This window comes from Pinus tabuliformis, chromosome Q, assembly GCF_031772625.1.
Source record: "Pinus tabuliformis cultivar Carrire ecotype Pingquan chromosome Q, CPIR1, whole genome shotgun sequence".
NCBI lineage: Eukaryota > Viridiplantae > Streptophyta > Pinopsida > Pinales > Pinaceae > Pinus > Pinus tabuliformis.
The window spans coordinates 1212005246-1212032213 of record NC_142296.1 but is presented as its reverse complement, the minus strand read 5'-3'; the positions used below and the strand labels follow the sequence as shown (position 1 = coordinate 1212032213).

The 26968-nt window shown below is 41.5% G+C and overlaps 1 protein-coding gene across 3 annotated transcripts in view; it reads left to right on the top strand.

Annotated features, from left to right (window-relative positions):
- Positions 1-26968, top strand: part of LOC149224136 (alpha-glucan water dikinase, chloroplastic-like) — a 483030-nt gene that overhangs the window by 89632 nt on the left and 366430 nt on the right. For all 3 annotated transcript variants that reach the window (XM_089386018.1, XM_089386017.1, XM_089386016.1), the window contains exon 11: positions 26304-26438. In XM_089386018.1, coding sequence (XP_089242144.1) covers positions 26304-26438 — 135 coding nt within the window. The remainder of the gene's footprint in view (positions 1-26303; positions 26439-26968) is intronic.

Below are 26968 nucleotides of genomic sequence, written 5' to 3'. Positions count from 1 at the left end.
TACAAGGGAGAAATGGGGAAGACCAAGAGAATGATCCTCGACGGAGTGAAGGATCATGTAGTTTGTCATATCGCTGGCAGAGACATTGCCAAGGAGATGTGGGATGCCTTGTCGACATTATATCAGGGATCTTCCTAGCAACAGAAGATGTACTTGGGGTAGAAGATGAGATATTTGCAGATGCAGAAGTGGGAGCACATTGATCCATTCCTTATTAAGCTTCAGGAGACCCGAGACGAGTTGGCAGCTGTGGGGTCAACACCTCAAGGTTCCGAGATGGTAAGACTGGCCCTGAATTCAGTTTCTGAGGAGTGGCAAGTTTTTGTCCAGAGCATCCTGGGCAGGGCGACTTTGCCAGACTGGGATGGAATGTGGGCAGCTCTTAAGCAAGAGGAGCTGAGGAGAGACTTGGTCAAGTGTAAACTTGACGGAAGCAATAGCAGTGGGTCGAAGCCCAAGGAGGAGGAAGAGAATGCAACCCTCGCATCCAAGGGGCAGCAGGAGCAACGAAAGAAGAAGAAATATGTTTCGAAGATCAAATGCTTCAGGTGTGGTGAATTCGGTCACTACGCAACACAATGTCCTCTCAGGAAGAAGGATAAAGATGAGAAGCATGATTCGAAGGTTGCATCTGTGAAGATTGAGGAGGAGAAGTTTGCCATGACAGCCTAGGCATCTCCAGGAAGGAGGTTGGGAGATCTAAAGCTGTAGTTCGAAAGGACTGCAGTTGGGTAGGATCCTTGAGGAGTCCACCTCTTGGATAAATACCTTGCTACGGAAGACCAGATCAGAAGTAGCAGGATGAACTAGGTCAGTTGATGCGGAGGAGTGTCAGAGTGACAACTATAGTGGCTACGAGCGCCATAGACTGAGCAACGCAGAGCTACAGTTGACAGCAGTGCAGTTGGCACAAAGAAGAGTCAACAACAGTGTAGAGGCTTCAGAGGGTTAGCGTAGAGACTAATAGCAGTTGGACTCAAGCAAAGAGATGCATTGAAGCATAAAAACTATGGCTGAAGCAAGAAAACTGATAGCTTGGAAACTTGAATATAAAAATACACACAGGTATTTAAAATAATAATTTATTAATATATATAAAATGTATAAGTGATATGAATGTTACAACGAGACCCTGCTTTTATACCTCAGCAGGTGGCGTTTCATAATTAGGCATGTCTTTTAGACATGCCTTTTCACTTAACTTAATATCTATTTGACATAATCAATTTTTGATTAATTAATATTTACCTTTATTTTATTTATTTACGTGTTATGAATTATATTCATAACATAGCCCCTTCCTTCGGAAACTTTGTCCTCAAAGCTTTAATGTTGTGGATTTTGTTCACTTAGTCTAACCATCCTTTCGTCTTATAACTCATCAGAAATATTCCCGTGGATTTTTTTTTTTTTGAATTATTATTATTTATTTTTTTAATAAGTCTATTTTTTTTCTTTTTTTTTTTAAAACTCTCAGTTTTTTTTTTATGACTCATTTTTTTTTAATAACTCTCACTTTTTTTTAACAACTCAAGTAATTTTTTTTTTCTTACACTGAATATATATATATATATATATTTAAATAATTATAACTATAAATTATATAATATATAATTATAATTATTATATAATTTATATACTTATAAACCAAGAATTAATTCATCGGTTAATATGTGTAGCCAAAGGTTGCGACTTGGGAAATATGGTGGTTGACCCCTGAATTAAGTGTTGACATGAGTGCATGTTATGAACGATATGGTGGGCAGGGAATTGCTTGGTGAAAAGGTAATGTCGTAATTAGGGTTTTTCAAATGCGTGAGACATAACCTGGTCATATATGTTGAGCGGTGGTCCAATTTAAATAGCAATTCTCTCCAACAAGACAGTGTGACGACCATCCTCGAGAAGTCATCGTGCAATCTGGCGATTCTTAGCAATCGGACGCTGCCCATCTCGATGAAACGAGCTGCTCTGATAGGGTTGTCCATTAGGTCTTTGAATATGTGGGCGACTAGTGGTGCAAACTCTGGGTTGTGTTGAACATCGAACGAGACAAAGAGATCCGTGACTAGCTCCAGCCCTCCCTGCCAGAAAATGCCACACATGATGGATTCTTCACACGTATGGTCAGATAGTTCCTTTAATGCCAGAGGGTGAAGGGCCGAGAACGCATACTTTTGTTCATATTCATTGGCTGCTTTCTCAACATATTCTGTTATCCTTTTCTCCTCCTCCTCCTTGGTGAGGGGTTTGCAGGCCTCTTGATCCAGATCAAGCGTGGAGGGAGCCGTAGTGACAGAACCCCCAACAGTGGTAGGAACCCTAGACTTAGAAGGAACCCTAGAGTTGGAAGGAACCCCAGAGTTGGAAGAACGATAAGAAGCCGAAGAACGCCGAGAAGAATGCTTAGAAGAAGCTGGAACAGACTTTTCTCTGGAGCCGACATTTATAGCAGGACTATTTTCATCTTTTCCTAATGATGGAAAAATCACGGTCTCATCAATTTCAATAAATTCTTCCTCAAGCACCAACTCTACCACAACTTTTGTAAATGCTTTTATCTTGTCGCCCTCCTGATACTCTCGGTTGGTTCCGAAATCGGTGACCTTGAATTTGGGTTCGATAAAATTACTATCTTTTGTGATTTCCTTTTTAAGATCACTCAACAGCATGCCGACTTCTTCATCCTTTGCTGGAATTTGTATATGTCGAAAGTTTTGCCAGTGTCTGAACTTGTATGAAATGTTCTGCCGCTCTGCCATGTTTTCTATTACAGATGAACTCAATTGATACCTATACACAAATTCAACTAGCAACGAAGAGAATATCTCTGTTTGAAGATCCAAAGGCAATTCGTTCCACCATGTGGCAGCAACCAGAGCCGCTATTTCCGTTTCCATATTTTTCTCTTCATTATCAGAATTAGCCATTTTCACTTCACTTTTATCATCAAAATCAGAAGTAGTAATCATCACATCTTCAAAAACTTGTTTTTTCTCAAGAGCCACCGATGGAAGATTTTCATTAACATCTTCTTTCAACCAGGATAAATCTAATATCCTTTCATTGCCAATATCTACAACAGCCTGCTCTTGTTCCGGGGTCATGGATGATAGTTTCTCATTGACAACATCTTCTTCATTGTTATGATATTGTACCTCTCCTTGTTTCTCAATATAATCCTCATCTTGATTTCTATCAGCTTCATCAGAATCATCATTTTGATCATTTTCTGCAACATCTTCATCTTCAACATTATAATAATCTAATGCTTCATCTTCTTTTCCTGCTTCACCTTGTTTTGTCTCTTCACTGTCACTATCATCTCCCTTAATATCGATTTCCTTTCGACATGCTTTAACTTTTGCACATGAGTTTTCTAAACGCTGAAATGCTTCTTGAATTTTACTAAACTGCTTAATGCATTCACGACGTGAACGTAATGGCACATTGTGCAGCGAGCAACATTTAAAGACCCGCATGATTATATTGTGTGCCATGGCTCTGATACCACTGAAGCAAGAAAACTGATAGCTTGGAAATTTGAATATAAAAATACACACAGGTATTTAAAATAATAATTTATTAATATATATAAAATGTATAAGTGATATGAATGTTACAATGAGGCCCTGCTTTTATACCTCAGTAGGTGGCCTTTCATGATTAGGCTTGCCTTTTAGACATGCCTTTTCACTTAACTTAATATCTATTTGACATAATCAATTTTTGATTAATTAATATTTACATTTATTTTATTTATTTACGTGTTATGAATTATATTCATAACATGCATCATACTAAATGCTTGTTCAGTAATCTGGGATTTTTTTCCGTTGTTGATGCAGTAACAGCAACAGTTGGAGAAGGTTGCAGTTCAGATGCAGTGTTGGCAATAGTAGTGTCAGCAGCACGAATGCATAATTGAAAGGGAGTTGTAGTACGGATGCAGTGTTGATAGTGGCAGGGTCAGCAATAGTGTAGATGTATCATTTGCGCATTAGTTGGTGGATAGGATGTTAGATATTGCAGCGCAGAAGGAGATGTTACATAACAGAGTCATGCTTCAGCAGGTTGCATTGCTAGAGCACATTCCTCGCTAAGAGGGAGTGTTGATTTCTGGTAACATCGGATGTGCTCTAAGTCTCAAAATTTGCAGGGAGGCTTAAACACGTGCATTCTCCAATACCCAGAAATCGTTTTGGGAAATTCCACCAGGAGATAGTTTTATTAAAATAATTAATTATTTTTAATGGGATCTTAAGTCCAAACTGAGGAAATTAAAATAATTAATGGGTATTAATCTAAACTGTGGGTGTAACTTCTAGAAGAAGACGAGGATCAAGCCAAAATGATCTAAGCCATTGATTAGAAGTTAATCTGGGTCGTTGGTTGTCGAACAAAAAGATATAAGAAGTGGCTTGAGGGGCACCTGGAGAACACATCGAATAGAGTTCAGAAAATCGAATTTCTGAAGCAGAGCAACTGCCGGTGAGAAATTCAAAGTGATATTTCGCAGTGAGAGGCAGGGATCGTTCCGATTGGAGATTTCTCCTGATCCGAGAATACTCAGCAGAGCAGGTAGAGAGAGATCTGGGAGAGGCAGCGTAGACCCAGAAGAGGCTGACGTAGTGCTTCACAGAGGCAGTGTAGAGCCTTGAGGAGATCCAAAATTTGTTGGAGGGATCGATTTTTGTAGCTGGAAACCGGGGTGTGACACCGGGAGAGAAGAAGTCAGAATATCAGAGGCAAATCAATTAGCCTGGAGGAGTGACGCAGAGCCCTGAAAATGTGACGCTGGGTTGATGTAGTGACTGCGCAAAGGCAGCTAAGGGCTAGTCATTCAGTGGTTGGATCAGTCAGGATTTCCAGTGATAGTGTGAGGTAATCTCACTTATCTCTTTGTTAGTGACATTCTCTGTACTGGATAGCCAGGAGGGCATCCAGAGATTGTATTCAAAAATTACTTCTACATAATAATAAAACCATGAGTTGCTGCACCGGTTTTCCTGCATTGGGTTTTTTCGGGGAAATTTGTCCAAAAATAATTGTGTAATGTGTTGTTTATTTCCTTCTTGTTCATTTTCTTGTTTTTGCATTTTATTTTAATGGTGAAGGCTGCAGTGTATTAGTTTTTGTGTTTACTGTAGGAAAAAGTAAATAATTTTATTCAGTAATTTACAAATAGAAGAAACATAATTATTTGCTACAGTAAAAATTTGGGCATCCAAATTTTCACACCATAATGTGAAACAAGACTCCCAAAAGTAGTGGACAAGGGGTTGGCCCCTTGCTCTCCAAGTAGTAAACCTGTGGTGCTCCAAAGTGGGTGTGGGGCACACAAGTGTCCTCATGGGTCTCCAAAAAAATCGAAGATGCCTGTAGAACATCCGCAAGGGCTCGAATGATAGTATAAATGATTCCACACCATCATACAAGTCTTGGGTCATCTTCCAAGTGCATAGTGTAACAGTGGGGCTGGCTGGGCATGGTGAACCAGGTGCATCTTCTTCATCAAATAGGTGAACCATAGGCGATCTTTGAATGACTCTAGGGATCCATCAAATGGTGCCTGCTACTGTGGAGGCCCATGTCTCTCTACACACACCCTACATGTGCCAATGTAGCCCTCTGGAAGGTTAGGACCTTGTATAGGGAGACCAAACCCTTAATGGAGACCATCTGCAATCTTGCATAAGATCTAATACATCCCCGTACCCTCCAACATATCAATTCATTAAAGCAATCAAGTAAAAGAATTTACAAACCATGGAAAACAAGTGGGCACTTCATAATGGCATGCGCTTCCATAATGGACTTTAGTATGTGCTAATGTCTCTAAGCTCCAAGGGGGGTTAACCAATCATCCTATTATGTGGTTTCTGTTTCTAAAGGGGGTGATATGTTCATGGTACATCGTTCAAATGGTGGTGGCATGTGATACAATGATGGTACGGAGAAGGAGGTGATGGGGAACAACCCGGGTCACATGCCATGGCACAAGGGTAGCTAATAAAAGAGAAGCCCACACTTGGGTAAATAATGTGTAGGAGAGAGCAATTGTGGTATATGAGTTACCCCGACCTTGATTTTTCAACCCTTATTTGTATGCCTTTTTCCTTTTATGATTTTTTTTGGTTAACTGCTCGGGGCTCAAAGGAATGAGAGCATGATGTGCAAAGTATAGCAGTGGATACCCCTCTTAAAGGTGGGGCGGTTTATCGCCCACCAGGGGTTTGGACAATCATGGGTTCCTGAATGATAAAGGAGATTCATCTAGGGCCTCTATGAACCAGGGTGATGTCCATGGAAGGGGTAGAGCTCATGTAATGGGTTTTGCCAACGTGCTAAATGTGTTTGTCTCAGCCATCTTTTGCATTTTGTGGTACAATTTCCTGTTGAATGTGGCCAATTATTCCTTTTCTTTTCTTTTTATCTTCATCAACCTCTGGGGCATTGTTCCAAGCCTGATCCAAGATGTGGGCAAGTTGAGGTGGTTGCTGACCCTATGTGGATTCAGGAGAGGAATGTGGACCTAGGTGGGAGAAGTGATGAAAGGGGTTATAATGAGTGGAAGGGTATTGATATTTTTGAATTGGGGAGAGGGACCATGCATCTAAAATCATGGTTTCCCATGTAATATCATCCCAAAAACCCAAAATCGAGTAAAATAGATCCCACGGGACTAGGGTTCAAGGTTAATATCCCAAAAGAGATCTAGGGGACAAGATCACAGATCTACTCCACTCTTTCCGTCGAATCCCCCATTATTACATGCCCAAGAGTTTCCATGATAAGTAAACCATGAAAATTTGGTGACCCTGAATCCTACTGCAACAAATGATAATGTTTCTTCTATTTGTTAAATTAATCAAACAAATTACTTGCTCTTTCTTAGGGAAAATATCGAAACATATACACAACAACCTTCATAAATACAATACTGCAGAAGAAATAAAAACACTGGAAGAATAGATGTGCACACACAATAAACACTGTTATTTTTGGACCAATGTCCTCAGAAAAAACCCAACTTGTGAAAACTGGTGCTGTAGATGAGGGTTTTATTATTATGTAGTAGTAAATCTGAGTACAAATCTATGGAAGCTCAAATCTAGCTTTCCATACAAAGAAAATGACTGAAAAATGTTTAGTGATTCGACACAGACCTTAGCTCAAGATGAGCTGCCCCATGTTGCCTTTGCGCTACCTCTGCGTCAGCCTGCTGGGACAAATGTCTCTCTCACTTTGTTGATCAGCTGTTGCTCTGGAAACTCGATCTTATGGCCTTCGAGCTTCCACTCCGGCTTCGGCCTCTGAATCTTGACTTCTCCTCAACAAAATATGGATCTCCCTCTTAAGTTTTGCACTGCCTCTCTGCACTGCGCCAGCCTCTCTGTGGAGTACGCTGTCTCTCTGTTATGCACTCACTGGACTGGAAAAACTTCCTAGCAGCCTTACTATCCCTGCCCCTATCTCACTACTTCGAAACTACTAAATCACCACCGGCAACTGACTGCTGCTACTCTGGAGTTCGATTTCCCAACAATATTGAATTCTTGGTAGTTCCAAGTCTGTTCTCCAACCCCCATCGAATTTCTTCTTATAATCTCTTGTTGAGACATCAATGACCAAGATTAAAACATAATTGATGACTAAGATTAACTATAACTCGATCCATGTCTTCTTCTAGAAGATTCTCATCACCATGACTTAATTAGTACCCTTTAATTAATCAGTTTTCATAAGTTTAGACTTAGTCACCCTTAAAAAAGATAATTATTTTAATTAAGTCATCTCTAGGTGGAATTTCTAGAAACAATTTATGGGTTTTCGAGATCTCATGTATTCTAGCCTCTCCACAAAATCATGTGGCTAGAACACATTCAATACTACAAAAACTAACACTCCCTCTTAACGATGAACGTGTTCTAGTGTTGCAACCCACTGAAACAACACCCTGTTTCTGCATCATCTCCTATCATGCTACTAATGTCTGGCTGCAGTTTCCCACCAACCACTGCGCAACTCTGATATGTGTTGCATCTATGCTGCTGCTGACTTTGCTGAACTACTTCCAAAACTACAACTCCCTCTCCATTTGTTGTTGCTGCAACTGCATCATCTACAATTGAAAAACATCCAAAATACAAAATCAACTGTGATCAGTATGATACATCTGCCACTCGAGTCTCTAACTATTGATGGTATTTATGCTGTCGCTGAGGCATCTGCGCTGCTACTGACTTTGCACTGTGCCAACTGCACTGCTGCCAACTTTGCACTGTGCTTCCCAACATCTGACATGCAACTAGACTCTGCATATGTGACTTTGGCATCTGACTGCATCTACTGCCACTGATCCATCTTGCTACTGAAATACTGTGGGTTCCCGTAGCAAGTTTCTGATTCAAGAGGTGGACCTCGTCAAGAATCCTGCCCATCTGTAGCACTCTGAGGCTACAACACCAAGTTACCCCATTTGACTCCTGGGGGTTTGGCCGTCATCATTGCGAAATTTGATTTACTCATACTACTGTTGTCACTGCTTTGTTGATGCTTCTGCAACTACTGTAATAATGAGTTTGATCTCCCCAGACCCTGAAGTACTAGATTCCATAGGGATGCTCCCTCTGAAACTAGACTCCCTCCGAGTCTCAATCTCCCTATTGACCACTATTTGTCAACGACCTATAGCAGTACACCCTTTTTTTTCACAAAAGGGATAGTGCCTAATCGATGTGTCTTTTCCGTTCAGCTATCATCATCGACATGATTATCATGTTACAATGTAAACCCATTCTGCATGTATATGATGTAAATAATCTCAGCAGATCTGTGTCATGTATGTAATTGCCTAAGTAAACCTATTTTTCTGGTAACGATCTACATTCTGGGAGGTTTTTTGTCTCATCGATCCATTCTCGGATTGTCAGCAGAGTTTTCCTTCAATCTTACCCCAAAGCCGGAATGTATTTTGTCACTAGGATCTTAGGCGAGTCCTAGTGTTATAGATCGAGTCTATGTAAAAGTGATTTGGGAATAATCCTAACTATTTGGTTAGGTTATTTTATTACAAATTTCTTGGTCTGCTGAATTATATTTGTGTTGCTGAAATGGGTAGTATGTGAGGGTCTATTTCAGATGGGTTTTCCCTTTTATGATGTAAAAGATATGAAAATTATGATGTAAAGTGTCTTGAGGGTTAGAAAATAATTTATCCCCTCATAGGTTAATTAATTAAATTTTCTGGCAAAAAATTAATTAAAATCCTTAGCTAGAAATTTATTTAATTCTAGGTCCTAGGTAAATTTAAATTTTTCAAAGGAAAAATTCGTTGGTCCTTAAAATTCAAATTTTAAAAGGTCCCGGGACTAAGGTAAATTAATTATTTTGCTAAATTTTAAGCCTTTGATCCCTGGGGTTTAAGTCAAAGTTAAATTTTTGAGGAAATTAACCCAAAATTTTTATTTTTGAGTTAATTAAAATGCATTAAAATGCATTTAAATGAAAAATTCGAATTTCCTCAAGAATTTAAAATTTAAATGGATGAGATTAAAAGAAAATTTAATCTTCATCAACGGTTGAGATTGATTTGACAAGGATCTCTCGAACTAGCCGTTGGAAGGTTTCTCTTTAAATAGGAGGTCATTTGTTAGTTGATCCAATCCAACCTTTGAGTCGTGTACTAAGATCTCAAGCTCTCTTGTATACTTTTTTGAATTAATGCAAAGTCTTTGGGGTTTCAACGTGTTGTAGTGTTCCTCTTCATAAATTTATGGTAACATTGTTTTAATTTTTGCTTAATATTATGTGAAAACTAGCAATCAATAGCTCTCTTAGAATAATTTGAATACAGGTACTTATTCAGTTTGTTGGATCTAGGGTAACATTTTTAATTTTGATTGATGTAGCAGGTATCTCTATTTCTTCAAAATTTTATTGTTGTTCTATTTCTCTACTTGATTTGATAGTTGATCTAGTGTTTTCAGAAGATCTCTTAGGTTCTCATTGAGTGTTTGGGGATAGTCTTCGGTTAGACCAGCCAACTCTCAACACATATTTTCTGAAGAGCCTACTTCATATAAGCGTCAGGATTTATCTAACGATAATCTTTTTTCTACAGGGTGTTTTTGGGCTAGTACTTCTCTAAAATTTCAAAATCTTTTAAATATTTTGTGGAAATTTGGATAGATCTGGCTATTGAGAGCCTTAGATTATTAGATCTAGGAGCGGAGTTGGATTCATACTCCTCAGATTTGATAGAACTATAAATTATTTGTATAGATTTGTTATTTACTTGTGTAAATGTGAAATTTTGTCACATAATTTTGAATTCTAACACTTGGGTTTTTGGGATTTTCTTTATTTTTGTACGTATTAGGTTTTTCTCTTTTCACTTGTGCAGGAATAGATATGAGAAATCAACCAAGAAAATCTTCAGATCTGAGTTAGATCTAGACCCTGGAGGGCAAGATTTGGGCTCAAAGATTGTTTGCAAGAATAGATTTGGGAAATCAGTCAAGTAAATCTTTAGATTTGAGATTTTTCAAGCAAATCTGGGGGTTTTGAGACAGATCTAGTCCCTGGAAAGCAATATCTTGTCCCAAATATTTTTGCAAGGCTAACCATTAAAGATTTTGCAATAAATCTGAAGATCTGAAGCAAAATAATTTTTTTCAGAACAAGGGTTTCAATTTTTGGGGCTCCTAAGCCCAGATCTGCCTTCTCCTAGCCCAACGCTAGTTTTATTGGGCCTAATGCTAGCTCTCATTCACCCTAGATTCCCCTTGCTTCATTTTTTATTTGAATATTTGATTTTCTGAAGCTAATCATTGGTGGGTTTTTGCAGAAAATTTGGTAAAAATTTGTGTTTCAGGTATTGAAATTTTTTGGGCAACTTGGGCAAGTGATTTTCAAGGCCTAGGGCCTGAGGGTTTGATCTCTAAACCATCTTTTTTCTCACTGTTTGCTACAACAGTCATATACCTTTCTAATAGCGGTGAAAAACACATCTAAGTGGTTTGAAATTAACTAAAAAAATTGCTAAATACATTGATAAGTCATTTATGTTTGATGTGCATAAAAAATTTGGCCTAGATCTTCATTTTGAGTGATTGTTATCTCTGAATAATTCTGTTTCTGAAGTCTGAAATATAACAGTGGCAAAATTTCATGTGGGTTAACCTAAAATCAGTTCGTAAGTTGTCTAATACATTAAGGAATTAATTTCTTGAGTTGGGCATTCATCATTAGGCTTATTTCATGTTTTAATTGATGGTTGTAATAAGTATATCAGATCTGATATAATTCTGGAAATCACATCATAACAGGCTGATAATTTTTTATAATTCATGTGGGCAAGTTTGAGAAAATTTCGGTAAATTTTTGGCATAAAGATATCATTGATAGCTTATTGTTTTCATTGTCATATTGCTGTTGTCATAAAGTTTTTCTTACTGTTATCCTAAAAACTAATTTCTGAAAATTAAGTACTCTGTCATGGAATTGTGATAAAATGCATATCTTTTGTTTCATAAACTTAGTATTTTTCGAGCATCTATATTAATTTGTGAAGACGATTTTGTTTTCTTTGAGCTATAATTGCATTTGAAAGAATCTAGAAGATTTGAAGTAAGTTTCTGGTCTAATTATGATATTGCTAAGAAGTTTATCTTTCAATCTGTGTCTAGTGAAGTGAACATTCATTTTGACAATTAAGGGCTTTGATATATAATTCTGAATCAGATCGTAGCATAATATAATATTCCTAATTAGCTATGGCTAATTGGAATATTCGATTTTGTTCAATTTTTGCCTTCTATAGTTATCTGTAAATAAAAAGTGAAGAAGGGGGAACATAACTCACTTTAGAAAAAAAAGTCACTTCCTAAGTAGCACAACGTTGTGACTTAAAGGGGAGCCAAGGGGGCCAAAGGGGGACGCAGAAATGGAGCCCACGCAGACACATGTAGGAACTGTGCAGAAGGAAAAGCACACGTGGCAAGAGGGGAATGACGCAGGAGGAGGTGAGCCTAGGGATTGTGAGAGGCAGAGGCTATAAAATAGACAGGAGCCCCCTCATTTTGGATCATTCAGTTATGTGCATTTTGAGCTAGTCGTTTCGACTTCTGAGCACGCTGGCTGTTTAGCTGGTCTGCAACATTGTTTAGTGCATTGAGTGTCTCCGTTCGGAGATCTCACCCTTAGCCCCGGGGGACTTCGAGTGCCTGCTCGGGCAAGGTATTTCCATCAGTATTTCAGCAGTGGTTTTATTATCATTTCAGTAGCAGTTTCATCAGCTTTTTGGAGGACTGCGCAGCACTTGGAGAGGGACGCAGTTCTTTTTGTTGTAGTGCTGGATTGGGGTTTGCAGGTGGATTTATGCTGGGAGATTGAGCAGGGGTTCAACGCTTGTCTCATTGGAGCTTTTTGGCAGGGTTTCTGGTAGTGTTTCAAGCAGAGTTTAGAGGGGTTTCCTTCAGTGGCAGCGCAGGGCATTGAGGAACTGCGCAGAACCCCAAGAGGGTGTTTTTCGGGGGTTGGCCATTCCAGGAAAGCTGTCTGGGTTTTTCTGGGTTTCTTGAGTAGAGCCCGAATTCAGAGCTTCAACTTTTTCCGAGGAGGGGAGTAGCCCCAAATCATCATTTGTTTTATAGCAGCAGCAACATCACAGCAGTAGAGAGGCCATTCTTGTCATTCTGAGAGTATTTCTTCACTTGCCTTGTGCAAGTTGAGGTGCCATATGTCTGATCACCTCTTGTACTCATTTTATTGCTCAGTATAATAAAATGGCTTAGCCTTTCTTGCTGCATTTCTTGTGTATCTGCTTATATTTCTGGTTTACATTATTATATGTTGTTCCACTGTTATTTTATCACTTCTGGGTTATTATATCATTTGCACATATTTGGTTGGGATTTTTGCTGGGGTTTGAGGAATATTCTAGGCTAGGGATATTACAGTGGTATCAGAGCATAGATCTGGCTCAGCCTGTGGAGCTAGCAATCTATGACACCCGGGGAAAAACCCTACATTTGTTACAGAGATAGGAGATACAGAGACACTGGACGTAGGTTGGAGAATACCTACGGAGAGGGAGACTGTGTTCCTGTTTTGGACGCAGAACAGGAGGACCTTGTGGCAGACGCAGAACAGGGACAGCCAATAGTGGACGCAGAACAGATGGTCGACGAGGACAGGAAGAGATTTGCAGATATGCTCCTCAAATCAGTGCAGGATCTGTCGAGGCAGATTGAGGTGATGGGGTAGAGATTCACGGCAGTAGAGGCCAGACAGCATGAGAGCCCACGAGTTTTTCAGATTGGTGAGGGATCAAGTGCATCCCATCACTTGCCAGAGCAGCGTGATACTGCGCAGCAGGTGGCCTCACATGCCCCTACACGCTCTACCATGCCCACTTTCTTAGGAGCAGACACGGGGGCCGTAGCCCAGCAGGAGGCAGAGCCCGGACATATGGGCGATTATTTTGCAGAGTACCAGGCCTATGGGTAGGAGTTCAGGGAAGCCCTCTCATTCAGAGATTTTGTTCAGCTCCAGCGGGATAGTAGACCCCGCGACCATCACAGAGGATACCGACATTACCATGATGGCGATACCCACCGTGTAGCGAGTAGATTCCACTTGCCTACGTTTGATGTCTCATCAAACAGTTTAGCAATGTCTTGGGTGGAGAAGCTGGACATTTATTTCTAGCTTAACCAGATGTCGGACGCAGAGGCCATCAAGGTGGCAACATTGCATTTGGATGTCGAGGCCCAGGATTGGTGGTTTCATGGGATGGTTATACTGGGGCACTCCACAGTGACGACCTATGCCGAGTTTACCAGGAGACTGATGGAACGATTTGATCGGAGGGACCCAGAGCAACATTTTGTTGAGTTGACGAGGCTCAAGCAGATAGGGAGCCTAGAGACCTACATTGCAGATTTCTTGAGGGTCTTCGTGATGGTGCCAGACCTATCCAGGACGCTATCAGCAGGACCCGGGACTTACAGGATGTCTTACCCAGGACCCAAACACCTTACCCCCAGAGACAGACTTTCCAGTCTAAGGGGAAGGATGTGAGGATTCCTCCTCCCAAGGGGAATCCAGGACGAGTACGTTTTGACGACGATGCCAGGCGGGAGCTGAAGAAGAAGCAGTTGTTCTTCACCTGTCAGGAGCCATGGGCACCAGGACATAGATGTGCTGCTGGCAAAGCACATTTTATTAAGGTCTTCTTCGAGAGTAGTGGAGAAGAGGATAATGAGGAGGATGTGGAGGCAGGAGATAGCCATACCATACAGGGACCTTTGCCACCTCCACCACCTGCAGTAGGTGGTGCATCTTTTGCACCCACCGGAGGGGCCCTTGCAGCGTTGCCTGGAGTTCCCAAGTATTTGACGCTACGCGTACGAGGGACAGTACGTGGCCAATGCGTATAAGTTTTGGTTGATAGTGGGGCAACCCACAACTTCATCGATGCACAGATGGTTCAGTGGAGAGGTATTCAAACAAAGAGCTTCGATGGGTTTTCAGTATTGGTCTCACGAGATCAGACGATGGGCACCTATACATTGACTGACCACTTTTTCGTGGTCGATATTCCGGACACCAACATGATACTGGGTGTCTAGTGACTTATTACTCTAGGGAAGGTCACGACGGATTGGAAGACCCTAGAGATGGAGTGGGATGATGAGAAGACCGGGAGGCATGAGAAGATACGGGGACAACACACATATCCGCCCCAAACTGTGTCGGCTCATCGGATGGAGGCAGCCTTCCGGAAGGGAGACATAGAGTGGGTAGTGGAGTTGCGTGCATTAGAGGCAGGGACTACAGGACAGATAGTACATCCAGAGATCCAGTCCATCCTTGATCGGTATGCCATAGTGTTTGGAGAGATTCCACCAGGACAGCCACCGCATCGGGGGTTTGAGCACACTATCGAGCTTGATCAGGGCATACAGGCAGTGATCACCACCCCCTATAGGCACCCCAAGGCCTATCGAGACGAGATTGAGCGGGCTATCCAGGAGTTGCTGGCACTTGGGCACATTCGTCCGAGCACGAGTCCTTTTGCTTCTTCTGTGGTGTTGGTGAAGAATAAGGACGGTGCATTGAGGATGTGTATTGACTACAGGGCCCTGAACAAGAAGACCCTGAAGAACAGGTACCCCATACCCAGGATCGATGAGTTGATGGACGAGTTTAGGGGAGCACGATTCTTCTCAAAGATTGATTTGAGATCTAGGTACCATCAGATTCGCGTGAGGGAGCAGGATATTCCCAAGACCGTCTTCAGGTGTCACTACGGGCACTTTGAGTTCTTGGTGATGCCTTTTGGGCTAACCAACGCCCCAGCTACATTTCAGTCCTACATGAATCACATCTTCCGTAGTCATTTGAGGAAGTTTGTGTTGGTATTCTTCGATGATATTCTCATTTACAGCAGGACTTGGGAGGAGCATCTCCAGCACATTAAGACAGTATTGCGTATCTTACAGGAGTAGCAGTTCTATGCCAAACTCTCCAAGTGTGTGAGTTTGGGTTGACGAAGATGTTGTATCTAGGACACATCATAGGGGTGGACGGAGTGAGGGTCCACAAGGAGAAGATCAGGGCCATCAAGGAATGGCCGGAGCCGAGAAACGTGACGGAACTTCGAGGATTCATTGGCATTTGCACTTACTACCGGAAGTTCGTCAAAGTTTTCTCACAGCTTTCTACACCCCTGATAGATTTGACGAAGAAGGGGGCATTCAGTTGGCCAGATACAGCGTAGCGAGCCTTTGACAGGCTCAAGGAGGTTATGAGCAGCTGCTCAGTGGTTGCGTTGCCAGATTTTACGCAACCATTTGTCTTGGAGTGTGATGCGTCGGGAGAGGGGATCGACGCAGTATTGATGCAGGGAGGTCACCCTATAGCATTTGAGAGCCGGAAGCTTCTTCCGCACAAGAGGTTGTATTCTATATACGACAAGGAGATGTTGGCCGTCATGCATGCATTGGCTAAGTACCAGCAGTATTTGGTAGGCAACAGGTTCAGGGTGAGGACTGATCACAACAGCCTCATGCTCTTTTTGGAGCAGAAGCAGCTACAGGAGAGGCAGCAGAAGTGGATCAGTAAGATCCAAGCATATGACTTTGACATTGAGTATGTCAATGGTAAGAACAACGTGGTAGCAGATGTCCTTTCACGTAGATCAGCCACGTTGTCTCTTATGAGCTTGGATACAGATTGGAGGGCTCAACTCTTAGTAGAGTACTCCAAGGACAGGTTTGCATGCGAGGTTTTGGATGGGCAGGTGGCAGATGACAGGTACAGGGTGGTCGATGAGATCATCTATTATAGGGAACGGATCTTCTTGACTGAGGGGTCTCAGCTCAAGAAGATGGTACTCCAGGCATCACACGATTCACCTTTGGCAGGACATTAGGGGTTTACCAAAACCTACAGGGCCATTAGGGAGAGGTTCTCATGGAAGGGCCTCAAGGAGGACGTGCTCCAGCACATCCGGGAGTGCGATGTTTGCCAGAGGAATAAGGGAGAGATGAGCCATCCCGCGGGTTTATTACAGCCTCTTCCCATTCCGGAGGGGAAATGGGAGAGCATTTCGATGGACTTCATCACAGGGTTGCCCACGGTACAGGGCAAGGATTGTATCTTTGTCGTCGTTGATCGACTGACAAAGTACGCGCATTTCTTTGCCATATCCGCATACTATATAGCAACACAAGTGGCCGAGTTGTTCTTCAGGGAGATCTTCAGGCTACATGGTCTTCCTAAGACCATCGTCAGTGACAGGGACAGCCGTTTCATGGGTGGGTTTTGGCAGGAGCTTTTCCAATTGGTGGGGACGGAGTTGACACCGAGTACCATCGATCACCCACAGGCGGATGGGTAGATGGAGATAGTTAACAAGTGGTTGGAAGGCTACTTGCGTAACTATATCAGTGGGCAACAGCGAGCATGGCTGAAGTGGCTGCATCTGGGGGAGTACTGCTACAATACTTCACATCACATGTCCATTAGTATGTCACCATTCTATGCGTTATATGTGTATCATCCTTTATCTTTTGTCGACAGATGTTTGGTGATAGCAGGGCTCCTAGAGCCAAGATTTGGATCCAAGAGAGTCAGGATATCCTCTGAGCTCTCAAGGATAACATGGCTACAGCGCAGAGCCAACAGAAGTTGTATGCCGACAGGGGTTGGGTGGAGAAGCAGTTCGAGGTGGGAGACATGGTCTACCTATAATTATAGCCATACCAACAGTCATCCCTGAAGCAAAAGGGGGCTGAGAAGCTCAAGCCCCGCTTTTATGGGCCATACAGGGTGATACGCAGGATTGGACAGGTTGCATATGAGTTGGAGCTGCCCCAAGGCAACAAGATTCATAACATTTTTCATGTATCATGCTTGAAGAAGGCATTGGGGCAGCAGGTGACCGTGACAGATGAGCTACCACCCATGGATGATGAGGGGCATTTGGTATTGCAACTGGAGGCTATCATTGACACTAGGGAGAGGCAGCTGTGGAGCAGGACGGTCCGGGAATTCTTGGTGAGGTGGAAGAATTTGCCGGATGAGGATGCCACTTGGGAGAGTGAGAAGATCTTACAACATCCATCACTTTAGTTGCTTGAGGACAAGCAACATTTTGCCGGGGGAGACTGTAATATTCCTAATTAGCTATGGCTAATTGGAATATTCGATTTTGTTCAATTTTTGCCTTCTATAGTTATTTGTAAATAAAAAGTGAGGAAGGGGGAACATAACTCACTTTAGAATAAAAAGTCACTTCCTAGGTAGCACAACGTTGTGACTTAAAGGGGAGCCAAGGGGGCCAAAGGGGGACGCAGAAATGGAGCCCACACAGACACATGGAGGAACTGCGGAGGAGGAAAAGCACACATGGCAAGAGGGGAATCACGCAGGAGGAGGTGAGCCTAGGGATTGTGAGAGGCAGAGGCTATAAAATAGACAGGAGCCCCCTCATTTTGGATCATTTAGTTATGTCCATTTTGAGCTATTCGATTCGACTTCTGAGAACGCTGGTTGTTTAGCTGGTCTGCAACACTGTTTAGTGCATTGAGTGTCTCCGTTTGGAGATCTGACCCTTAGCCCCGGGGGACTTCGAGTGCCTGCTCGGGCAAGGTATTTCCATCAGTATTTCAGCAGTGGTTTTGTTATCATTTCAGCAGCAGTTTCATTAGATTTTTGGAGGACTGCGCAGCACTTGGAGAGGGACGCAGTTCTTTTTTGTTGCAGTGATGGATTGGGGTTTGCAGGTGGATTTATGCTGGGAGATTGAGAAGGGGTTCAGCTCTTGTCTCATTGGAGGTTTTTGGTAGGGTTTCTGGCAGTGTTTCAGGCAGAGTTTAGAGGGGTTTCCTTCAGTGGCAGCGCAGGGCATTGAGGAACTGCGTAGAATCCCAAGAGGGTGTTTTTCCAGGGTCGACCATTCTAGGAAAGCTTTCTGGGTTTTTCTGGGTTTCTTGAGTAGAGCCCGAATCCATAGTTTCAGCTTTTTCCGAGGAGGGGAGCAACCCCAAATCATCATGTGTTTTCTAGCAGCAGCAACATCCACGCAGAGAGGCCATTCTTGTCATTCTGAGAGTATTTCTTCACTTGCCTTGTGCAAGTCGAGGTGCCATATGTCTTATCACATCTTGTACTCATTTTATTGCTCAATGTAATAAAATGGCTTAGCCTCTCTTGTTGCATTTCTTGTGTATCTGCTTATATTTCTGGTTTACATTATTATATGTTGTTCCACTGTTATTTTATCACTTCTGGGTTATTATATCATTTGCACATATTTGGTTGGGATTTTTGCTGGGGTTTGAGGAATATTCCAGGCTAGGGATATTACACATAAACACTTTTCATCCTTGAACCTAACTTCATTTCATCTCCTAATCATCTTGTGCGTTTGCATATTAAGTTAGTTTTGCATAACTAAAATTTACTTCCAAGCATAAGCTTGGTCGATAGAGAGATAAGTATCCACCCATCTTTGCTTGAGAAGCCTGCTTTTAATAGTACTTAAAACAGTGACCTTGTAGTCGTCAAAGCCACAACTCTCTGCAGCGCCGGAGGCACCGGGTATGTTAAATTTTCAGGAGAGGTATCGTTAATCACACCTTAGTGTGCTTCACCTTAGTTTCTTTTTGTCAATTACTACGAAATCGGGCATTTAACTAAAATTAACCAAGATTCTTGCATCTCATATTAGCTTTAGGATCTGCACTTCAGGTAAGATAGTCATTCATCCAAGCAGCAGTTGCAAATCAATTACTTGGTCCTAAATTTCCTAGCAAGATAGTTGACTCCATAAGGCACTAGCATCAAGTGCTTAAAATCTAATCAAATCCTATAAGTCTTGCTAAATCTCAATCAAGTACTTGATCGCTTGACTGTGTCTCCTGAACTGCTTGGTTCCCAACTAGTTCTTCTTCATTCCATTTTTCCATAGGGTCTACCCCCCTTAGCCTGCTGTAGGGGGACAACTTAAACAGAGAGATTAGGGATTAGGGTGACATCCCCTGATCTAAGCCGTTGTCACGGTGCCTAGACATTCTGAATAACAACACTCCCTATGGGAAATCTCTCTGCTCCCTATTGGAAACTAGACTGCATAGCTCTGCGCTAGGAATCTCCTGGCTGGAACATCACCTGCATACTGCAACTGGGAAATTCACACTATCTGTTTCACTGCAACTAGTTCTGCAACTATCATCAAAATGACTGACTGCACCTGCTGACATTGTGATCCTCCTGCTACTAATTTTGTTGGGCTCCCGTAGCAAGGATATTGATCCATGTGAGAAATCTGCAGCAACTGGATCTAATCTGCTGCTCTTCCATGGTTTCTACCCATTTGTGGCCATCTCAAAGAATGTCGAAAATATCCTCTTCCCTTTTTGCTCAGTTGTTACTCAACTATTCGCACTCCCTTTTGGAGTGAGAAACTCTGCACACAATTACTGCTGCTCTGCTAGGAAAATTCGAACTTCTGTGCTAGAAGTCCTCTGAGGAAAGAAATTCCCTCAGTGTGTGTTATTCCTTCCTCCTGACGCTATTTTGCACTAGCAAACTGGTGCAAAATATTTGCTTCCCAACTGAAGATCTGCTCCGCAAGGAAATTGTTGCTACTTCCTCTGCCTCTGTCAATCTTCGATCTGGAAAATTTAGTTTCTCTGTCAACTCTCCCAGAGAAATAAATTTCCTCAAAAACTGACCCTCTTGGCCTAAGGGATTGCACTGCCTTAGAGGGTTTTGAACTGTTGCCTCTGCAGAGATTCGAACTGCCTCCTTCCTTCTGTGCTAAGTTCTATGGCTTACAATCTATGCTCTGATACCATGTGAAAATTCGGTGACCCTGAATCCTACTACAGCAACTGATAATGTTTCTTCTATTTGTTAAATTAATCAAACAAATTACTTGCAGTTTCCTATGACAAATATTGAAACATATACATTGTAGCCTTCACAAATATGCGGAAGAAATAAAAACACTGGAGGAATAGATGCACACACAATAAACACCATTATTTTTGGATCAATGTCCCTGGAAAAAACCCAACTTAGGAAAACCTGTGCAACAGTTGAGGGTTTTAGTATTATGCAGTAGTAAATCTGAGTGAAAATCTATGGAAACTCAAATCTTTCTTTCCATATAGAGAAAATGATTGACAAACGTTTAGTGAGAAAAATATCACTTCCATCCGATGATTCGACACTGACCTTAGCTCAATATGAGTTGCCCCTTATTGCCTCTGCGCTGCGCGTAAGCCTGTTGGGACCAGTGTCTGACTCTGCTGATCAACTGCTACTTTGGAAACTCGATCTTCTGGCCTCTGGGCTCCCACTCCAGCTCCTGCCTCTGAATCTCGACTTCTCCTCAGCAAAATACAAATCTCCCTTTGAAGCTTTGCGTTGCCTCTCTGCATTGCGTCAACCTCTCTATGGAGTACGTTGTCTCTCTGCTATGAACTCACCGGACTGGAAAAAATTCCTTCTGGCTTTACTATCCCTGCCCCTCTCTCATTGCTTTGAAACTACTAAATTGCCTTCGGCAACTGACTGTTGCTACTTTGGAGTTTGATTTCCCAGCAATATCGAATTCCTGGTGGCCCCAAGTGTGTTCTCCAACCCGCATCAAATTTCTTCTTATAATCTCTCGTTGAGACATCAACGACCAAGATTAAAACATAATCGATGGCTAAGATTAACTAGAACTCGATCCATGTCTTCTTTTAGAATATTCTCACAATGACTTAATTAATACCCTTTAATTAATTAGTTTTCCTAAGTTTAGACTTAGGCGCCATTAAAAAAGATTAATTATTTTTGTTAAGTTGTATCTACGTGGAATTTCCAGAAACGATTTATGGGTTTTTGAGATCTCATATATTCTAGCCTTTCCACAAAATCTTGTTGATAGAACGCATATGATACTACAAAAACTAACACTCCCTCTTAGCGAGGAACGTGATCTAGTGCTGCAACCCACTAAAACAACACCCTGTTTCTGCGTCATCTCATGTCGCATTTTTGATGTTTGGCTGCAGCTGCCCACCAACGACTGCGCAACTCTGATATGTGTTGCATCTATGTTGTTGCTAACTGTGCAGAAATGTTGCCAACACTGCATCTGCACTGCAACTCCATCTCCATATACTGTTGCTGCAACTGCAACATCTGCAACTAAAAAGCATCCAAAATATTAAATCAACTGTGATCGGTATGATACATCTGTCACCCGAGTCTTTGATTGCTGCTAGTATCTGGGCTGTGACTAAGGCATCTGTGTTGTGCCAACTGCACTACTGCCAACTTTGCAATGCGCTTCCCAACATTTGACCTACAACCAGACTCTGCAGAAATCACTCTAACAGCTGGCTGCATCTACTACCACTGATCCATCCTGCTACTGCAATACTTTGGGCTCCCGTAGAAAGGTTCTGATTCAAGAGGTGGACCTCGTCAAGAAACCTGCCCATTTGTAGCACTTTGAGGCTACAGCACCAAGTCGCCCCATTTGACTTCTAGGGGTATGGCCGTCATCATTGCGAAATCTGATCTACTCATACTGTTGTTATTACTGCTCTGCTGATGCTTCTGTAGTGACGCTGCAAGTACTACAATAATGAGTCTGATCTCCCCAGATCTTGAAGTACTAGATTCCATAGGGCTGCTCCCTCTAAAACTAGACTCCCTCTGAGTCTCGATCTCCCTATGGGGAATCTCTTTACTCCCTCTTGGCAACTCGCACTATCCTCCTACGTTGGAAACTGGACTGCATAGCTCTACGCTGGGAATCCCTTGGTTGGAACTACACCTGCATACTGCAATTGGGCAATTCACATTACCTATGTCACTGCAACTAGTTCTGCAACTGTCATCAAAATGACTGACTACACCTGCTGACACTTTGATCCTCCTGCTACTAATTCTGTTGAGCTCCTGTAGCAAGGATATTGATCCATGTGAGAAATCTGCAGCAACTAGATCTAATATGTTGCTCTTCCATGGTTCCTGCCCATCTGTGGCCATCTCAACGAATGTCGAAAATCTCCTCTTCCCTTTCTACTCAGCTGCTGCTCAACTATTTGCACTCCCTTGCAGAGTGAGAAACTCTGGACACAACTGCTGCTGCTATGCTAGGAAAATTAGAAATTTTGTGCTAGAAGTCCCCTGAGGAAAGAAATTCCCTCAATGTGTGCTCTTCCTTCTTCCTGGCGCTATTTTGCACTAGCAAATTGCTGCAAAATATCTGCATCCCAGCTAAAGATCTACTTTGCAAGGAAATTGCTGCTACTCCCTCTGTCTCTAGTCAATCTTCGATTTCGAAAATTTAGTTTCTTTGTCGACTCTCTTAGAGAAATAAATTTCCTCAAAAACTGACCCTCTTGGCCCAAGGGACTGCGCTGCCTTAGAGGGTTTTGAACTACCGCCTTTGCAGATATTCGAACTGCCTCCTTCCTTCTGCGCTGAGCTCTTTCGCTTACAATCTATGCTCTAATACCTTTTGAAAATTCGGTGACCCCGAATCCTACTGCAACAACTGATAATGTTTCTTCTATTTGTTAAATTAATCAAACAAATTACTTGCAGTTCCCTAGGGAAAATATCTAAACATATACACTGCAGCTTTCACAAATACAATACGGTTGAAGAAATAAAAACACTAGAAGAATAGATCCACACACCAAATAAACATTGTTATATTTGGATAATTGTCCCCGAAAAGAAACCCAACATGGGAAAATCGGTGCAGCAACTGAGGATTTTATTATTATGTAGTAGTAAATCTGAGTACAAATCTATGGAAGCTCAAATCTAGCTTTCCATACAAAGAGAATGGCTGACAAACGTTTAGTGAGAAAAATCTCACTTCCACTGGTGATCCGACACTGACGTTAGCTCAAGATGAGTTGCCCCTTGCTGCCTTTGCGTTAGCCTGTTGTGACCAATGTCTCTCTCATTCTGCTGATCATTTTCTTCTCTGGAAACTCGATCTTTTGGCCTCTGGGCTCCCACTTCGGCGCCTACCTCTGAATCTCGACTTCTCCTCAGAAAAATACGCATCTCCCTCTGAATCTCTGCGCTGCCTCTCTGCACTGTGTCAACCTCTCTGTGGAGTATGTTGTCTCTCTGTTATGCACTCAGTGGACTGGAAAAACTCCCTTCCAACCTTACTATCCTTGGTCCTCTCTCACTGCTTCGAAACTACTGAATCACATCTGACAACTAACTGCTGCTACTTTGGAGTTCGATTTCCCATAAATATCGAATTCCTGGTGGCTCCAAGTGTGTTGTCCAACTCCTATCAAATTTATTCTTATAATCTCTCGTTGAGACATCAACGGCCAAGATTAAAACATAATCGATGGCTAAGATTAACTAGAACGCGATCCATGTCTTCTTCTAGAAGATTCTCACCATGACTTAATTAATAACCATTAATTAATTAGTTTTCCTAAGTTTAGAATTCGACACCATTAAAAAAGATTAATTATTTTAATTAAGTCATCTCTAGGTGGAATTTCCAGATACGATTTATGGGTTTTAGAGATCTCATGTATTCAAGTCTCTCCACAAAATTTGGTGGCTAGAACACATCCAATGCTACAAAAACTAACATAAAATAAAATATTCAATTACCAAATGACAAGGCATACCTTTAGGCTAGCGAGGCCCACCTTCAAACATACGATCATGACAGATAGGTGAGGGACCACATGGCCGAATCAGGTGGCGTAGAAATGGAACAACGAGCTAGTTGGTGGCTGCAAGGGGCTGCCCACTGAGGAACATCATGGAGAAATTTTTTCTCCTAGGGATATCACCCACAAAGTGGTGGGTAACAAGACTCACTTAGAATAGGCATTTTTTCTAAAAATAACCAAGAGTTTTGCATTTCGCTTAGTTCTAGGTGTCACATCTCATATAGGACAATTTTCATCCTAGCAACAACTGTTCATCTGATAACTTGGAAATTAATTCATATTGTGCAAGTAATTTGACTACTAAGGCACTAGTCTCTCAATAATCTAATTAGATTGTGCTAATAATTAAACTTGCCAATCATCATTAACCAAGTTGCTAGGCTATTCAGTTGTGTCTCCCGAACTTGTCGGTTCCCAACAAGTCTTTTATCCTCACATTTCATAGGGACTACCCCCCATGGTCTGCCTTAGGGAGACAACTAGAACAAAGAGGGCGGGGACAAAAGTGACAACCCCTGCCCTGAGTCATTTTTGCATTCACCTGTACAATTTGGGCGACAACAGGTTCAACGTTGACTTAAATAATGGTGTATTTAGCCTTTGGAGACACACGTTTGGCTTTATGAGGCCAATGATCCTCCTTTGTTCACATATGAACCTCAATATTTGGCCTTTTGACCATGATTTGACTTGGACCATACTTATCACATTTATCACTTCCATGTGCTAGGTTGATTTGATTGGGGAGACCAACATTGGGCTACTTTTGAGCTTAAGTACATATGCATGGATGAAAGAAAAACTTTTAGTCCACATGCCACATAAAAAACGAGACATGCAATGTAAAACATATCTTCCACCTTTTTACTCATGTGCATGTCCCTTTTGCAAGTTGGATTGTGCGTAAAATTCTTTTTTTTTGGACAAAGTTTCAACATGGCATGTCAAGTAGGACGTATGACAATGATTTTGAGCCATTGTTGAATTTTTGTCCTAGGAGCCTTGTGCGTTGGGATTTGTATAGTGCCCCATAAAACATGGAATGCTGTGAACTACAAGACTACCATGTGGCAAAACTGAATTATATTGTACCCTGGCCAAAGAGATGCATACAGATTCTATGACACATGAACATGTGGAAAAGACATAGTTGCGCCCAAGATACAGGATGTATTGGCCCACATCATGTGATAACCCCTACAAAATCAATGATTCCGCTAAACCATGTGTCCAAGTTGATCCATCCTAAGGCCTCCAGTCCTATCTAGGATGAAAGGACCTGAGAGTTGAGGTTAAAAGGATCGGGCATGGATGACCATTAGCACATGGCCTACAAGGACTTTGACCTGCATCACTTTGTAGTTACAATGGTGTTGTCATGAAAAGTACCAGGGTACCTCCCATGGAGGTAACATGAAATTTCTATCTTTCAAAAGATTATTAAAATCTACTTTCAAATTTCAAGAAAGTTAAAATTTCTAAAATAGATATTTTCCAAGATTGTGAATTTTGAAGCTATGAAGATACCGATGTAAAGAACTAAATATTGGGTCCATCACAATGTTATATGTTGCTGAATAAGATTCAGTTTCCAAAAATAGAAACTACTAAAAATAGCAGAATTAATATTATGAAATTGGCCATCTGACCGTCATCATACTCCCATACATCCTCCAAAATTTGAATGTCAATCAGCATGGAGAAAACTTACTAAAATTTGATCTAGAAGGCTACATTAGATGCCTACTAAAAATAGCACATGATGTGCTGCCCCAATGGAATACTAAATTTTTGATAATCTCCAAACACATACAATGCGACATCTCTAACAAGGTCTAGCTGGAATAAAGATTTACAACAATGTATGGATATGGCCATGGTACTTCCCAACTGTTGATTTTCCCAACAGTGAGCTTTGTAGTGTTGAGCTCATCCCATATAAAATCCATGAACATATGCTGGGTTTAACACCTAAATTTGTGAACCTACACTTAAGGAGCCTACCTTTTCTTTTCAAGTTATTTAGATTGATAATTATTTGTCTCTACCATCATGCAGGTTTAATATTGCAACAGAGTTGACAGAAACAGCTAAATTTGAAGGGGAGTTGGGTCTGGTCGGCATCCTTGTCTGGATGAGATTCATGGCAACTAGACAGCTTACATGGAATAGAAATTACAATGTGAAGCCACGGTATAGTTGAAATACATTACTGCTTCTCTTTTATGATTGTAATTTATTTTGTTACATTTGAACTCAAAATACATTTACAAGTGTAACTGATTCACAAACACTGCTGATCTCCAGCCTAAGTTAGCCCATATTTCCGTTGTCCTTTTCCTGTATAAAGTGTTCCCTTACCTGAATCTTATGCAATTCTCTCTAAAAAGGAAAGTTACTCATTGGTTGCGTTTTTCCTTGGTATAGTCTTCTAGATGTAATCTCAATAAAATGCATACAGTCTACATTTACTTGTTGAAATATTCATATAATTTCTGATGCAAATTGTTAGAAATTGGAATGAACCAATCTGGTTCATACTCTAAATATCCAAAATAAAAAGGACAGCAATGAGAAATCCATAAAATAATACATTGACTATGATTGAATTGAATGATTGATAAAGTTAGCTTTGTGATGATCTGCTCATATGCATTGACTAGTCATGGAAGTGAATTGAATGATTGATAAAGTTAGTTTTGTGATGATATACTCATATGCAT